This window comes from Delphinus delphis, chromosome 1, assembly GCF_949987515.2.
Source record: "Delphinus delphis chromosome 1, mDelDel1.2, whole genome shotgun sequence".
Classification (NCBI taxonomy): Eukaryota; Metazoa; Chordata; class Mammalia; order Artiodactyla; family Delphinidae; genus Delphinus; species Delphinus delphis.
In genome coordinates this window covers 107347103-107363533 of record NC_082683.1, presented here as the reverse complement: position 1 = coordinate 107363533, position 16431 = coordinate 107347103, and the positions used below count along the sequence as shown (strand labels likewise).

Below are 16431 nucleotides of genomic sequence, written 5' to 3'. Positions count from 1 at the left end.
TCCCACCAAATATTTTTGTTAAAAAAAATTTTTTATTGGAACACAGCCTCCCCAACTCAATTCATTTACATGTGTTTGTGCTACAGCAGCAGAATATAGAAGCTGCACGTTGCCCCACCGCAAAGCCTAAAATATTTCCTGTCTGGCCCTTTACAGAAAAAAGTTTGCCGATTCCCTTCCCTTTAATAATGACGTTATACAGTTAAATAAAGATAATGAGTCTTCCTATTTCCTTTTGCCCTGGTTCTCTGTCTTCTATGTTTATCTCCTGCTCTTCATGTATATCTTTTTTATTTTTGCCATGTATATAAAGCTGGGTGTTTCTGGCATTAATATGGGAATATCTTCAGAAACTTAATTTCCAGCTTCTTTTCCTTCTCTTTTTATTGCTCTATCATAACTGGCCATAATATAGAACTAACAGACTTTTGTTTGTTTCAGTTATTAGAATTTTATGTTCTCAAGATTTAAAATATGGAAGTAGAATGTGTTATGTTTCTTTCTCAAAAATAAAGAACTCAACCTTAAAATTAGGATGATATTAAGATCAGAATCCGGTCTTTGATCAGCCAGTCTGCCCCGGAAGATTCTTGAGGGAAAGAAATGCACAGGGGCAAGGCCAAGTAAACAGCATTCTTTATTGACACCAAACCCCCTGGCAGTCTGGTGAGCTGAGCTGGACTATGTGGAGAGCTTTTTTTGTCTGAGCTAGAGCCAGCCTAGAGTTTGCCTTCCTCATTGTTGAATTCAGGCTATACCTGAACCTTAGATTTGACCACTTCAGAGACAGGAAAAGACCAAACCAGGTCATGCCAGCTAGTAAAGTAGACGTGATAGCCACAGTCAGAGGATAGGTAGGCCCAATTCCAGCTATATTAAGCTGTTATAGTTACTATTTTAAAGGTTAGGTTAGATTATGATGGTATTTAGCCAGGAGACCCAGAAATACCCAAGTTCTATTCCTGGTCAGCTATCTATTCCCTCTCAAAGTCCTCAAATGGAAATACATGCCTGGAGGATAGTAGATATTGAAGGACTGATCTTTTTACTCCTTTTGCTCAGCACATTGAAAGTTCCACATGGAAACAAGATAATTGTTTTAGCTCAGACCATTCATAGCATTATAGTGGGGTGGGGAAGGGGGTGACGGACTGCGGAGCTACTTTTAGCCAGTACCAAACACCAAACAAACTAAATTGGTTTTGATTTCCCAGGCCTCCTTGTTTTGTTGTTAAAAATGGTGGTAAAACACAGTAAGAACATTTTCAGCCTAGAAGGGTACACCACCTAGTGGCTGTGTGTATAAAAACAGCAAACAAAAATAGGTGAGAGCAAGACGGAGACAGATCCTCATGAATGTGTATCAGGGACCATTTATCAGAGTGACCAGAGCACCCCATATATAACCTGTGCATTGTTCTTTTGTATTTTTAGTTGAAAAAATCTGTGATAGAATTTTACACATTGAAAATAGCTTTGTCTTTTTTTTTATTGTTAAAGTAAAATGTGGTCACAATAGCTCTTTAATTCCTGTTAAATTTGTTCTGATACTTCTCATGTTTCCAGTGTGATTCTTTCTACTATGTCAATGTGTGTTTAAAGTATAAACTCATTTTAACACTTATATAGGTCAAATATAATTAATAATATAGACTTTCTTCCAAATCATCATATACATCCTAAAGCCAATATGGTATTTTAAGATTGTTTGTACTACTCCTTCTACTCCTTTAATAAAAAGTTAATAGTTTTACTGAGCATGTATTTACTGATTACTGATCACATAGTAGGTACTAGGCATATTGCATAAAACATGGTCCTGGTTCTTAGGAGTAGTAGTAGGAGATGGACATGTAAATACATAATTGCAACAAAGTAACAGGTTATGACTTCTATGATAGAAGTCTACATAGCACTTGAGGAGGGAGAGCACAAAGGAAGGAGTGAGTGGTTGATGTACCAGGGAGATTTAGGAAGGGCTTCATAGAGGAGTGATGCTTGAGTTCTTTCCTGACAGTTGAGAAATTATTCACCAGGTGGATATGGAGTGGGCTGCTCCAGGCAGAAGGCACAACCTAGACAAAAGCTCAGAAGTATAAAACAACACAGTGCATTCAAGGAACTATGACTAATTAAATGGTATTAGAGAAGTGGGTTGGGAGCCAGGAAGTGGAGTCTCTGCTATGCTTAAGGAGTTTGAACTGTATCTAAGAGGTAATGACAGGTCTTAATTTGTAGCAGGAAGCAAACATCATCATATTTTAATTTTAGAAAAATCTTTCTGGTAGCATTGTAGAAAATGGATCGTAAGAATGTATGACTGGAAGTAGTAAAACCAATTAAGGGTCCATTGCCGTAGTTCATGCTTAATAACTGTTGACTAAAGGGTTAGTAAATCCTTTCACCCATCCCAGGTATGGGATGGGTGAAAGGAGAGGAGTCGTAGATAACCCCCTGGTTTCTAGTTGGGTGTTTGGGTGATAGTGTTGTTTACAAAGGTAGGAAAACAGGAAGAGAGGGTTTTTGAAGAGGCAGAAGTTCAGTTTTGACTGCACAGAGTTTGAGGTAGTCATGGGCAGGTGGCAGTCTTCAGTAGGCAGCTGGATGTGAACATAGAAATTAAGAGGAAATCTGGGCTGGAGAAGAAGATTTTTGAATCCTGAGCATGTAGATAGCAGTAGATGAGATTATAGTAGTAGAAAAGATAACCTAGAAAGAACCAAGGCTAAAATCATTGACACAACATCAATATTTTTGAGGTAGACAGAGTTCAGAGAGGTAAGAGAAAGTAGTGTTGTGTGAGCTAAACGAAAAGAAAGTTTGAGGAGATCAAATGCCACATGAAGGCTAAGAAAGATGAGAACTGAAGAGTTTGCTGAATTTGGCAATTAGAAGGTAATTGTCTTTGCTAGAGTCAGTTAGGTGAAGTAGTTTGTGGGGGTGAGGGAGGGGGCATAGGCTGGAGGGCAGATACAGAAGCTAGACTGCTGTGGGTCAGAAAAGAATGGAAGAAGTGTGAGTGATCATAGACATTCTTTCATGGATCCTGACTATAAAAGGGAGAAGAGATTGGACTTTGTAGTAAAAATTGTTAGCCAAGTGGTAAGAGAATAGGGAGTGGAGTAACACGAGTGAGTTGGAATGGCTATTGCCTCTTGAACCTAGCCTCTAATTGCTTGATATTCCTTGCCTGTCTTTCACACAGTCGGGGCTGGTATACACAGAGGATGAGTGGCAGAAGGAATGGAATGAGCTGATCAAGCTTGCCTCAAGTGAACCCCGCATGCATCTAGGTACCAATGGAGCCAGCTGTGGTGGGTAAGTATGTCTAACTGGAGGAGCAGGAAATAATCTTTGCTGAGTCCTCAGTGTCCAAAGAGCTCTGTGCTAAGAGGATGTTAGAAGGAGAGGAAGAGAAGCCATGGCAAGGGCACAGAAGGGTGTAACAGCATGGTACGTTCTAGGAAATACAGGTAGTTCAGTACTGCCAGAATATAGAGTATGTGGCGCAGAATGGTAGATGAGGCTAGGCCGTCCAGATTTTTGTGTGCCATGCTAAGGAATTAAAATTGTATTCTATCCAGACTTTGGGAAACTGCAGGATAAATGGCCTGGTTTCCTCAATAAATAAAGACAAAGAAAACAAAAAGGGAGAAAGAACCTAAGTTTAAAGACACTTTAGAGACACATCAACCAGCTGGAATGTATGGACATATATAAGACAGTTGGGGAAATGTGAATAATGTTTACATTATTGTTAAGTTTTTAAAGTGTGGTATTGATGCTATTGTGGCCGTTTTTAAAGGAGTCCTTTATTTTTTAGAGATTGAAACTGAAATATTCATGGATGAAATTATGTGATGTCTAGGATTTGCTCCAGAATAATCTGGTGGGGTGGGGTGGGTGTGGGGGCCATCCCTAGGAAAATATATCAAGGTCTAGGTGAAACGAGATTGACCATCTGTTCATAATCGTTGAGGCTGGGTGATGGATACATGAGAGTTTAGTATAATATTCTTTCTAGTTTTGAATATGTTTAAAATTTTAAATTTTTCTATAGTTAGAAAGTTAAAAAACTATAACCTATCCAAACTTTATTGGGCGTAAGAATAATCTGGGAGGATTGTTTAAAATGCAGCTTTTTGGACTTCCACCCTAAGGAAGTCCAGTTGAGTTGGACTGAGGTGAGGCCCAGAAATCTGCATTTGTAGCAAGCACCCAATGTTGAATAACATTGCTTTAGGGGGCAGGAAGCCACTAAATTGTGAGTTTGTGAGTGACGGGAGCAAATTCATGTATTTGAACACACTGACAGCAGAGTGGATGATGAAGCGGAGGGGAGTAGTAGTAATGGGTATGAGCAAGAGTGGTGGGTTGCAGATAGGCCAGAGGAGACAGTTACAAGAGACACTTAAAAGATGGAATTGGTCAAGCCAGGTGATTAATTGAAGATGAAATATAAAGAACAGTAAATATTTCACAGATTTCTGATTAGGCTACTAAGCAGATGGGTGAGGCTGTTCTTCAAGTAAGTGAACATAGAAGGAGGGATTTTTGTTTCTTTCCTGTTGTGTTTTGTTTTGTCCTTTTTTGATAGGACATGGTGAGTGTGATGTGTGCGTTGTGGTGCGTAAAGTGATAAGCAGGATGAAGCTACACAGCTGTACACTGAGCTACTGGACAAAGAATTGGGGAAGGTTGTTGAACAAGATGGGTATTAAGAGAGGGATTACGTGCCGATTCCTAACACTACTTTAACTCTTGAACCTTCATATTTCTTTTCTTGTATTTCCCCATCTGTGAAACGGAAGTAGAAACAGCCATGGTAGCATAAAAAATAATCAGCTGTGTGTGTGACAGCCTTAAGACTGGAAAACAAGGAAGGGACATTGTTTTTTCCTCTTTGCAGAGCTGGTCTTCATGGGTCTCTTGTTTTGTTTTCTTCCCTCTCCCTGCCACTGCACCCCTTCCACTCTCTCGCCTCCTGCAACTCTAGGGTGGAGAGTTCAGAAGAGCCTGTGTATGAGAGCCTAGAAGAATTCCATGTTTTCGTCCTTGCCCACGTGCTTAGGAGGCCCATAGTTGTTGTGGCAGACACCATGCTGAGGGACTCTGGTGGGGAAGGTGAGTCAGTCAGTCCTCACTCTACCCTGAGCAGCCCTATTTGCAGAGCCTTGGGCTAAGCACTGGAAGGAGGGCAGGAAAGGGGTTATATAGACCCTTGGGAAAAAAACAAGGTATAAATTAGAACAAGGCAAAATTCTCAGGAGATTCAGAGTAAAGCAGCTGAGGTTAATTGATGTGGCTTCTTAGGAAAGAATTATTAAACATGGGTTGGAATGAGAGGGGGGCTCAATTGGCAGAGTGGGGTGGAGGGATTTCCCACTAGGCAAGAATATAGCCTTAATAATAATCTCCGTGGTTTCCTGCAGCATTTGCCCCTATTCCCTTTGGGGGAATCTATCTGCCCTTGGAGGTTCCAGCCAGCCAGTGTCACCGCTCCCCTCTGGTGCTCGCCTACGATCAGGCCCACTTTTCTGCACTTGTGTCCATGGAACAGAAGGAGAATGCCAAGGAACAAGGTGCGGAATGCAATGTCTGTGTCTCTGGTGTCTTTTGGTCCGCTTTATTTTCACTTCGAAAAACTGAAATGAGAGAGAATGTAGGAGGAAAGAATTAAGCGACATGCAAGCTCAGACAGTGCATGTTGATACTGTTTTACTAAGCTATAAGATATACAGAGGTTTTAAAATTAAAAAAAGAAAAAAGGTTTGGAGAAAAACACAGCCTGTATTCCCTGCTCTGGAGTAAAGAGCTAATACAGTAAGGTCATAGTACCTTCCAAATGATGCTTTGCTATATTTGTCTTGATAATGACTTTGAATTCCCTGAATCTCCGTTAACTGGCAAGAACATCATAGGTGCTAGATGACTGGTGGGAAGTCATGGAGATTAGTGGCCTAAATTGTGTGCTGGGTTACAAGGGAAAACCTGCCTGTTAAGTTTTTAAATGCTAAGGTAATTCACATGTTACGAACTGAGAAGTGACTGCAGTTAGAGACCTTTGGTATGGTTCAGCCTCCTTTTCACTGAAGTCAGTCTGTGTTCAGTTGCCTTCCTCTCTCCTCAAAGAGACTCCTTGATCATGTTTCTTTCCTTCCCAGCTGTGATCCCACTTACAGATTCAGAGCATAAGCTGCTGCCCTTGCACTTTGCTGTGGACCCTGGAAAGGGCTGGGAGTGGGGCAAAGATGACAATGACAATGTCCGATTGGCCAGGTGAGGCAAGCCTAGCCTTTCTATCTGCTTTGTAGCTGCGATCTCTTCCACATATGATGTCCGATGTCCGTCTCCCGGGGACTTTTCCTCAGCTCAGAGGCAAAGACAGTCGCATCCTAGTTCCAGTGTCTTTGGGAAGATGGAGAGGAGGGAGACAGATTGGGCACCAGGACTCTTGCAGCTGCCTTTTCTCCCTGTGAAAGACAAGGGAATCCTGGGATCTCCTTACAGTATGAGGAGTGTTCTTGCAGAATCCCCAAAACAGTGATCAGAAAATCAAGATAATCAAATCACACTTCTTCTCCCAGCCCAAATGAGAAGGGTTTTAAATAGCTGACCAAAACAGTTTGGTCTGGGCTTTTGCCTTTCTGGAACTTAAACAGCAAGAAAAATATGTTCTCCGCCCCCCTGCCATCTCCCAGAAGTTGGCTTCCTCCTGCCTCCAAACTTCCCATAAGAGCTTATGAATGTAAAAGCTCCTCCCTTCCCTCTTAGCCAGTGCCGCCTTCTTCGGGCTCCTAAAACTGAACCCAACTGAGACGGTTTGATTTAAAAACCCAGCGTTTATGGCTTTTTAAATAGTTCTTACCTAATTATGAAAAGCTCCTTCTGAGTAATACTTACAGCAACAACAATAATAGTGGCTGCCGTTTAGAAGTATTTCCTAGTTTCCAGACACTGTGCTGGGCCCTTTTCAAATACTATTTTAATCTTCACAGCAACCTTGCAGGATAGATATTATTATCTATACCCATTATCAACCCCTCCCTGAGTTTCAGGGAGGTTGAAGTGACTTGCTCAAGGTCATAAAGCTTAGTAACTGGTGGAGCCCTAATTCAAACTCAACCCTGTCTGAGATCCCAGCCATGTAGCCCTCTCCCACCCTACCTCCCAAATGGATCACACTGCTCTGCTTTTTAAAGGTCACAGTATTTTGAAATTCTTTTTTTCTCCTTTTCACAGTGTAATCCTGTCCCTAGAGGTCAAATTGCATCTGCTGCATGGCTACATGAATGTGAAGTGGATTCCAGTGTCCTCGGATGCACAGGTGAGGACTTCTCCCACCCCACCCTTGCATGTCCTCATTTTCATGTCAGGGAGAACAAGGAAATCTGGTGGTGGTTCCTTCTGAGTCTCTTCTGAGTAGTGGCTTATGATTCAAGGTTAGGAATACCTAGAAAATATCAGATAAATTCCAAACGACACTTTTTCTTGCCTTTCTACGTGTTAGTGCCCTTTGTTTTCTATATCTTCTCACCGGCCAGGCTCTTCTTTCTGATACTAAAACACATTCTTCAAGAAAAGTTTTCTGAACTTTTTGGTGAACTTGAGATTGTTATTACTTTGTTCCAAGCCCTCTGTACATAGACCTCTGTGTTGGGCACCAGAGGAGACAGAATAGTTTAAAGGGCTCCTGATACAGTAGGTTCTGAGGATGTCATTATTATCCATAGAACAGGAACACAGGAGCAAGGGCCAACTGATGGACTCCAGTGCTGAATGTCTAGAACTTGAGGGGATGCAGAATGGTTAAGGCTTGGGGTGGTTATTCAAGACTTCCTTGAGATTAATTTTGAGCAGAATTTGGCATAGAGAAATTTATAATAAAGGCCATTCTAGTGTCTATAGAATATTCTCCCTCCTCACCCAGAGGCCATATATTTGTATAGTTGCTCATTGTTCTAGAAGAGCAAAATCCAGGCTTCATTTTGGTATCCCCTTATTACAGAAGGGCATCAAATTGCAGGGGGTGAGATAAAAGTTAGATATTAGATACCTCTTTCCCTGGTTCATGGGAGAGCTGATGAGCTGGGGAAGGACAGTGCCCTCCTGGGTGACCCTTCCCCTGTCATGACAGCAACCCTTCTCTGGAACTAGGCAGTCACTCCAAGGAAGGAGTTCATAGGGGTGTTACCACCCCTCTTCCACATGGCTAATTCCTATAGCAACAGCTGCAGGGAGCCCCGTGAGCCAGATGGATGGGCTGGAGGTTCCTGGGGGCTTCCCTCAACCCAAACCAATGGGATAACTGTCAGTCACATTCTTTTTTTTTTTTTAATTAAAAAAAATTTTTTTTATTGAAGTATAGTTGATTTACAATGTGGTGCCAATCTCTGCTTTACAGCAGAGTGACTCAGTTATCCACATATACAAATTCTTTTTTAATACTCTTTTCCATTATGGTTTATCACAGGATATTGAATATAGTTCTCTGTGCTATACAGTAGGACCTTGTTGTTTATCCATCCTATATCTGTCAACCACTTTCTTGTCTCTTCCAGGCTCCCCTGGCCCAGCCTGAGTCCCCGACAGCCTCAGCTGGAGATGAGCCCCGGTCCACTCCTGAGTCTGGGGAATCAGACAAGGAGTCAGTTGGCAGCAGTTCTGCCAGCAATGAGGGCAGCAAGCGGAAAGAGAAGTCAAAACGAGACCGGGAAAAGGACAAGAAAAGAGCAGATTCTGTGGCTAACAAACTGGGCAGCTTTGGCAAAACCTTGGGCAGCAAGCTCAAGAAGAACATGGGAGGCCTGATGCACAGCAAGGGTTCTAAGCCTGGAGGGATGGGAACAGGGTCGGGGGTAAGCAGTGGTACTGAGACACTGGAGAAGAAGAAGAAAAACTCACTGAAGAGTTGGAAGGGTGGCAAAGAGGAGGCAGCTGGGGATGGGCCTGTAACTGAGAAGCCCACATCTGAGTCTGTTGGTAATGGAGGGAGCAAGTATAGCCAGGAGGTGATGCAAAGCCTGAGCATTTTGAGGATTGCAATGCAAGGGGAGGGGAAGTTTATTTTTGTTGGAACCCTGAAGATGGGTCACCGTCACCAATATCAGGAGGAGATGATCCAACGCTACCTTTCTGATGCTGAGGAGAGATTCCTGGCAGAGCAGAAGCAGAAGGAGGCAGAGAGGAAGATCATGAATGGAGGGGTAGGGAGTGGGCCTCCTCCAGCCAAAAAGCCAGAGCCAGATGGCGGGGAGGAGCTGCTGACTGCCCCTCCAGCAGAGTCCAAGGCGGTGGCATTGTCTACTGGCTACCCTGGTGGCTTTACTATCCCTCGACCTTCTGGGGGTGGAGTCCACTGCCAGGAGCCCCGGAGGCAGATGGCAGGGGGGCCATGTGGGGGGGGCCTGCCACCATATGCCACCTTCCCCAGACAGTGCCCTCCTGGGCGACCCTACCCCCATCAGGACAGCATCCCTTCTCTGGAGCCAGGCAGTCACTCCAAGGATGGAGTTCACAGGGGTGCATTGTTACCACCCCACTTCCGCGTGGCTGATTCCTATAGCAACGGCTACAGAGAGCCCCCTGAGCCAGATGGATGGGCTGGAGGTCCCCGGGGGCTTCCCCCAACCCAGACCAAATGCAAACAACCGAACTGCAGCTTCTATGGACACCCTGAGACAAACAACTTCTGCTCCTGCTGTTACAGGGAAGAACTGAGGAGAAGGGAACGTGAACCGGGTGGGGAGCTGCTGGTGCACAGGTTCTGAATGGGGAAACCCTGGAGGGCAAGGGGGCTAAACAAAGAAAGTTAAGCTCAATTAATTGGCTCATGAGACCCAGCCTCCATGTTGATGGGGCAAATGCAGTAATGTTTGTGTGAACCTGGCCAGAAACTTTTAAGTGTGTATGCTCTGGAGAGCTGCCAGGCTGGCAAGAGCAGGTCAGGGCTGGATGGTGCCTCAAGGGCTCTACTGGTCCTTTGCCCATCTTGACTTAATGGTACTGAGGAGGTACAAGCGGGGAAAGATGGTAATTCTGTGTCATAATCCCTTGGGTCCATCCCAGGACCTAAGGGAAAGTGTAAGGGAAGATTTGATGTGAGGGGGTGGGGAGGTGGGCAGAAGTCTGGGGGAGGAACTGGCAAAGGAGGTTCTCAGTCAATAAAAGAAAAAAACAGACCAAAGTTCTTTTAGGTTGGAAAAAAGCACATGGTGGTGGAGTTGGGAGTGTGGAGGGAAACTGGGAAATTAGTCAAATTTTCTATTGAGTTGAATTAAGGTAGAAATTTAGTGTTGGATAAATTTTTCCTCTTGAAGGATCTGGAAAGACAAGGCAGTAACATGTGCTTATGGATGCTTATTAGGAGGGGGCTGGCTTAAATCAGTTTAGTGAGCTGGGAAAGGGAGAAACTTAAAAGGGGAATCTTCTTCCTCTTGAGTTTGATTTCCTTCTAAACAGCTATCTGTCATCCCTTCTAGTTCGGGAGGAGATTGCCAATTGCCCCCTATCTTTTTCTCATCCTTTTTGAGGGCTGAGCTAAGAAGGTTGTGATTTTTTTTTTAAGACTTTAATTTTATTAAAAAACAACAACAACAACAAAAGTTCCCTCTGGGGAAGGCAAGAGAATGATGAGAAGAGCAGCTGTGTGTGTTGAATTTTCTCCAGGTGAATTGGTACAGAGGTGATCTTTTTTTAACTACTAGCAATAACCACATATTGGGGTTTGAGTGCGCCTTGGGAGGGGGGTGGGAGGAGGACAGACTTTTGGCCAGACTGTTTCAAACAAAACCAAAAACCTAAATAGAGCACTACCATCCTCTGCTGCTGTGTTTCTGTAGAAAGCAACTTATTTTTTGGAATTTTTTTTTTTTTTAAAGAAAAGAAACAAAAAGACCCCAGCAAGCAAAAACATTTTAAAAAATATTTTTTTTTCCTCCTATTTAAGTGATTCTTTCTCCTTCCTCTCTACTTTTGGAGAATGAACTTAACGTCCCGGCTTCTTTTGTTAAGCCATAGCTAACCTTAATCTGTGGTTAGTTTATTAAAATAATAAAAATACTTTGTAAGAAGAGATATTTTTGATAATAGGACTGATGTTGAAACTTGGGGTAGGGGCTAGGGGCAATTTATAAAAAGGTAGAGAAATATATTTTAGTGAACTATAACCACAGATCACAGATTACTCCCAATGAGCTGATCTGTTTTTGGGTTTCCCCCTTTCCCCCTGCCGCCCCCCCCATCCTTTTCCCCAGAGGATGGGAGTGGGTCTGTGGACACAGTAGCGGGGAGCTCCTTTGCATTTTGCACAAAGCACAAGTCTGGCCAGCCTATGCTCTGGCCAGCACCATTTCTAAGAGCTTTAAACTGGAGGACCTATCCTGGGCCAATTTTCCCTTTTCTTTAAATTTTTTTTTTCTGGGGGGAAAAAAACTCAACTATGCAATTGTATACACTCCTGGGTGCATATGAGGAAGGGGAATAAGTGTACTTAAGTGTCCAGAGTGTTAATTGGGGCTATTTTTCTGTATTTGGATTTCTCTTTTGAGGTATGTACTCATAAACCATCCTGTGGAATGTAATCCCCACATTTGATCCAAGGCAGACATGGGCTGGGTGTGTGTGTTAGGGGGACTCGTGTTTGCCCTGTGTTGCTTCTGCCCAATCAGGAAAGTTGTCATCCCATCTCCCCCTTGGTAACAAAGCCAGCCAAGACTGTCCTATACATTGGAACTGCTCACAATTTAGAAAGTTTCCTTTCTCCTCAACAAACTTGAAAAGTCACTTATTTTCTAAATCTGATTGTTGATTTAATAATTTCCATGGCTGTTAATTCTTAGGCTTTTATTTGAAAACAAACCTGGTGTTAAGGAAGCAATGAGATGAGGTCAAAGGAGATAGGTTCCAAAGGAGGGTGGAGGGTATGTATATATTTCTGGGCAGGACTGGGACTAGTGTGAGACAAGCACGCCCCTCAGGTTCAAAACTTAAGGAGATACCAAAAACTTAGTAATCAAGATAAATACTGTTTTAATGCAGTATTTTTAAAAATTAATGCAAAAAATCCATGACAAGCAAAATATCAGAATCTTAAAAAAGACAGAATCCAACAGGACTGGGGTTAGAGTGAGGGTAGGAACACTGAATTGAGCAAGTACGGGTTGAATCCTGTCTTTATTTAAAATTTTGATACTTTAGTCATTGTGGATTTTTTTACATTAGTTTTGATTTTCAAAATATACTGTGTTAAAACAGTATCTTGGTTACTGGGTTTTGGGGCACCCCTTAAATTTTGTGCCCAAAGTGAGTGCCTTGCTCACCTTACCCTGTTTCCGGGGTTAGAACAGCACTGGTGAGACCACCACCTTATGAACTTCATCCCCTAACATGCACCCAAACAACAGGTGGCTCAAACCCACACCAAGAATTTGCATAGCTCACCTAGCTTTCCCATAGGCATCCATCTATATCATAGGATTTTGGCCTGGACCAATAGAAATGGAAACAGACCAGGGACTTTCCCAGAGAATAAAACCAGGAAAGTTGATTCTCCACTGGACTGCTGTGTTTGGATTTGACCTGTTATTAGATTCTAGTTAATACTTTTGTTTTTAAAAACTGAGGACAAATGAACAAAAACGGAAACCTTGTGTCATGTTTGCTTTTGTTCTGATTTATAAATGAATCAATCCCAATTGCTTTTGACTTCTTTTCAAATAAAAAAGGTGGAAATTCTGGTGGGTGGCCTAGGGGTGAATATGGTAAAATAGAGCTTTATTTAGACCCTCTAGCTTTTTCATTAAGAAATACATTTCTTTTTTTAATTTGGGAAGGTAACTATTTATTGACACATTAAAAAAAAAACACCCTCTTTATTCTAAAGATGAGGGACCCTGAGTCAATGGATGTTTTTCCATAGGGGTGAGTAAAGTTTGTTTTGCTTCATCCTTTGAGAGGGCTGTGGAATGGGAGGGTGGTGAAAAAATAATGCCTGCAAAATGAAGATAGACTCTAGTTGGTTTATGGTATTTGGGGAGGATGAGGGGGTGGAAGAGGCAAGCTCATGCAATTACTGTGTTGGGGAAAAGGGAGGAGAAGAGTACATGATGTGCACTCAAAATGAGCCAAACTCCTTAGTTAAGGAGGGTGTGGGTGAAGGGGGGAGGCAGACCCCTCAACACTGGATGAGGGATGATATCTCTCAGGCTTAAATAAGTGCACCTAGTTCCTTTAATCCAGGCACTGGGGTACCTACTGAGGTTTTTATTGGAGAGGGAAGATTTTTCAGGCCTCTTATTTTTCCCCTTTTGATTTAAGACAGTGCTACCCCTCCACCCTACGTTCTCCATCTCAGCCCTGATGGAGCAAGTATACTATAGGAGAGGCCTCCAAATTCCTCCCTTAATCTATGCTGGTTTTATTGAGAGTTATAAGATTTAACCAAACGTTTTCCCCTCACACTGGATTCTAAAACAAAAGTAAAAGATTATATTAAAAGTTTGTTGTTTTTTTTTTTTTTTAAGATTCCGTCTCTTTATGGAGTGTGGATGGTGTTTAACTCAGTGCTGTACAGGGCCTGGAGGGAAGTTCCTTCCCTCTCCTGTTGGCTGTTTCTTCTCAAGTGAAACTAAAGCTCACAGACCAACACAACAGAAATTAGCAATGACTTTTTGTTGTATATTTGAGAATGATACTGAGCTGGAAAGAATGGAGCTGAATGAATTCTGAGAACCTAGCTTTTGCTATTCTTACTACTTTCTAAACAGCCACATGTCCAAGGTTCCAGTCACATTTTATCTTTCCCAATAAAGGAGGTTCAAAGATAATTGTCCCCAGTTACTCGGACACCTCTGGACTCTGTGTTCTCTTCTTTCTCTAAGGAGTCAGTGCCCCAGACACACAACCACAGGTGAGAAGACAGAATCAGAAGCCCCTTCTCGGCCTGGAATCACCTGCACCCCAGATTTTTCTAATTTCCTTTTCCCTCCAGGCCCTTCAACAACAGATTCAGTGACTCATGTAGGCAGTCTGTCTCTTTCACTTTGTAGATACCTGGTTTGCAAATTACAGGCTGTTTTGCCTCCTGAACTTAAGTTGACTAGCAAAATATGACATCCCCCATGGAGACTTTCTCCATGCCACCTCCCTTCACTGGCCACTTGGGTAAGGGGCAGTAGAAAAGAGAAAGGGAAGCTGGCTGACAGTGGCGCAGAGAGGAGTGGGGGTGGGGAGGACCTTGGCCTCTTTTCTGTGCTTATAACTGGATCTGTGACTCATCTTGTGAGTCACACAGCTCCACCTCCTTCCTCTAGCTGCCCCTCCCAGCAGCCTTCACTCCTGGCACAAACCTGCAACCAGACCAGGATTCTGAAAATGGAAAAATCTGATACAGCCCCTTGCCTCTTCACCCTTCCTTTCATCCACTAAACCTCTACTGGGTGTGTGTAGAATGGACAGAGGGGATCCTCCTGTTACTTAACCCTCAGCTGCTGCCCCCTTTGCATTCCTGGTGAGGTGCTGATCCAAGTCACCCATCTTTTTTCTGCCTGTGACCTTCCACCATTCCCCTGATGTTTTTTCTCTGTATTCCTCTGCTGCTCCTACACCTCAAGTATTAAAGAATAGAATGAGGCTCTTGAATGAAGGGTGGTGGGGAGAAGGAAAGTGGATAATGGATTTTTAAACTGTGGTACACAGCTCTTCCTATTGCCACAGACCTTGGGAAATATTTTCTTCCCCCCAAGAGATTGAGGCTGATGGAATGCAGGTGGGGGTGGCGGGGCTTGGTAGCTTTTAAGACTTCTAGAATCAGGCTTCTGGGCTACCTTCCTAGCAGGTGTATGCCTCTCTGTTCCAGACTGACTCCCTGCCTCAGAATATCTTCACTATTTCCACAGTTGCAGCCAAGACAGGGAACTTTTAAAGCTGAGGCCGGAAGGGTGTGTGTGCTGGTGGGGGGAAGAGAGAGTTGTCACTAGAAAACTGGGGCCCCCACCTAAGAATTGCTGCCTCTGTACAAACTCAAAATCAATAAAACAGCAGCTCGTGAATTCATTACTTTGTATTTTATTTTCTGTCTTTTTCATACCTAAAGTTAGAGTTTTGCATTCCTACCCCCAGTCACCGTTGCCTACAGTTCCTTTACTTCCCTCCTAGTGCCCTCCCCACCCATCTTTGCTTCTTGGGTTGCAAGGGGGAGGGTGGGGGGATGGGACTGTTGCACTTAACAGAGGTTTCCAACCCTCAGCCTTCAAAGTCCTTAACATGAATCATTAACTTGGAGATCTGATGTCTGGGCTGGAGGGAGGGCTCCTGTACCTGGAATGGGCCCTAGTTTCCAGCTGGTTGTGTGTGTGTGTGTGTGTGTGTGTGCGCGTGTGTGTGTGTGTGTGTGTGTTGGATTAAGTGGATCTTTTCCTTGAGCCTCCCACCCCCACCACCAGAACTTGCATGTAAACATACCTGTACCTGTGTCTGTATCCTGCAGATGTTTCAATTTCTCTCCCTACTTTTCCACTGGACCCTTCACATGAGATATGTTTCATGCTCTCTGGAGAAGGATACACAAAAACACTTTAACTCACCCCCCTCCCTAATTCCCTCCCCAGGCAAAAATACCCTGAGGGCCAATTTCCATTAATAAATTTCTTCTCAACCACTTCTGTTAGGTCTGTAAGGGGAGGCAACAAGGAAGTCTGCACTACTTTAACATTCCCCCCACCTCCACCCCCTTTAAGAAGACAAAAAAACAAAAACAGCTTCCCAGGGAAGCCATCAGTGAGAGTCCAGGGAAGTGGCCCAATGATTCCAGTTTAATATTTGGCACTACTGCTCCCCTCAAACAGTCTCCAATGCTCATGAACAGGAAGACAATAGGATCTGGGTTTGGGGTAAAGCGGGGAATCTGGGTATTTTCTCACTCCCCCATTTTTTCCTCACCTTTCTTAGGCTCCTCCACTTCCTCTCCACTTTTCCAAAATTGTGTGTATTCTCCTTTAAGGGGCTGGGCATCTCTCCCGCCCTCTCCAGAGTCGACTGAAGTTTCCGAGGAGCCTTCTCTAGCTGGGCTGGACACACCTTTCAAAAGACCCCAAAGCGTGCTCCTTGCACCTTAAATGCTCCTTTCCCTTGAATCTTCCTCCTGCCCCTCTCCCTGACTTCCCTCCTCCCATCTACAAGATTCAGCCTCTCCCCAAGGGGCTTGAGCATCCTCGAGGTTTCCCACCCTTGACCGCTCCATCCCCGGATGGAGCCAGAGAAATGTGGTGGGGGGGCCGGGGCCAGAGTTTCAACGTCACCCCCCAGAAGGAGGAGCCAGAAATGGGGGTAAGGAGAGGAAACGGGCTTGCGCGAGGGGGGCATTGGCAAGAGGGTGTGAATGGGGATGGTGTGGAGAAAGAGGGAAGAAAATGATCTAGAGGAGGAGGAGGG

At 43.7% G+C, this 16431-nt stretch overlaps 1 protein-coding gene and 1 long non-coding RNA gene across 3 annotated transcripts in view; one reads left to right on the top strand and one right to left on the bottom strand.

Moving 5' to 3' along the window:
* OTUD7B (OTU deubiquitinase 7B) overlaps nucleotides 1-15040 on the top strand; it is a 56190-nt gene extending 41150 nt beyond the window's left edge. For both annotated transcript variants that reach the window (XM_060029038.1, XM_060029030.1), the window contains 6 exons: nucleotides 3206-3318; nucleotides 4997-5124; nucleotides 5433-5582; nucleotides 6165-6279; nucleotides 7243-7327; nucleotides 8562-15040. In XM_060029038.1, coding sequence (XP_059885021.1) covers nucleotides 3206-3318; nucleotides 4997-5124; nucleotides 5433-5582; nucleotides 6165-6279; nucleotides 7243-7327; nucleotides 8562-9770 — 1800 coding nt within the window. In that variant the 3' untranslated portion in view covers nucleotides 9771-15040. The remainder of the gene's footprint in view (nucleotides 1-3205; nucleotides 3319-4996; nucleotides 5125-5432; nucleotides 5583-6164; nucleotides 6280-7242; nucleotides 7328-8561) is intronic.
* On the bottom strand, nucleotides 6305-16217 carry LOC132436282 (uncharacterized). Its single transcript, XR_009521757.1, has 3 exons — nucleotides 15940-16217; nucleotides 15463-15550; nucleotides 6305-6473 (listed from the first exon to the last, which is right to left on the bottom strand). It is a non-coding gene; the product is annotated as an uncharacterized lncRNA (long non-coding RNA).
* Nucleotides 16218-16431: the final 214 nt, after the last annotated feature.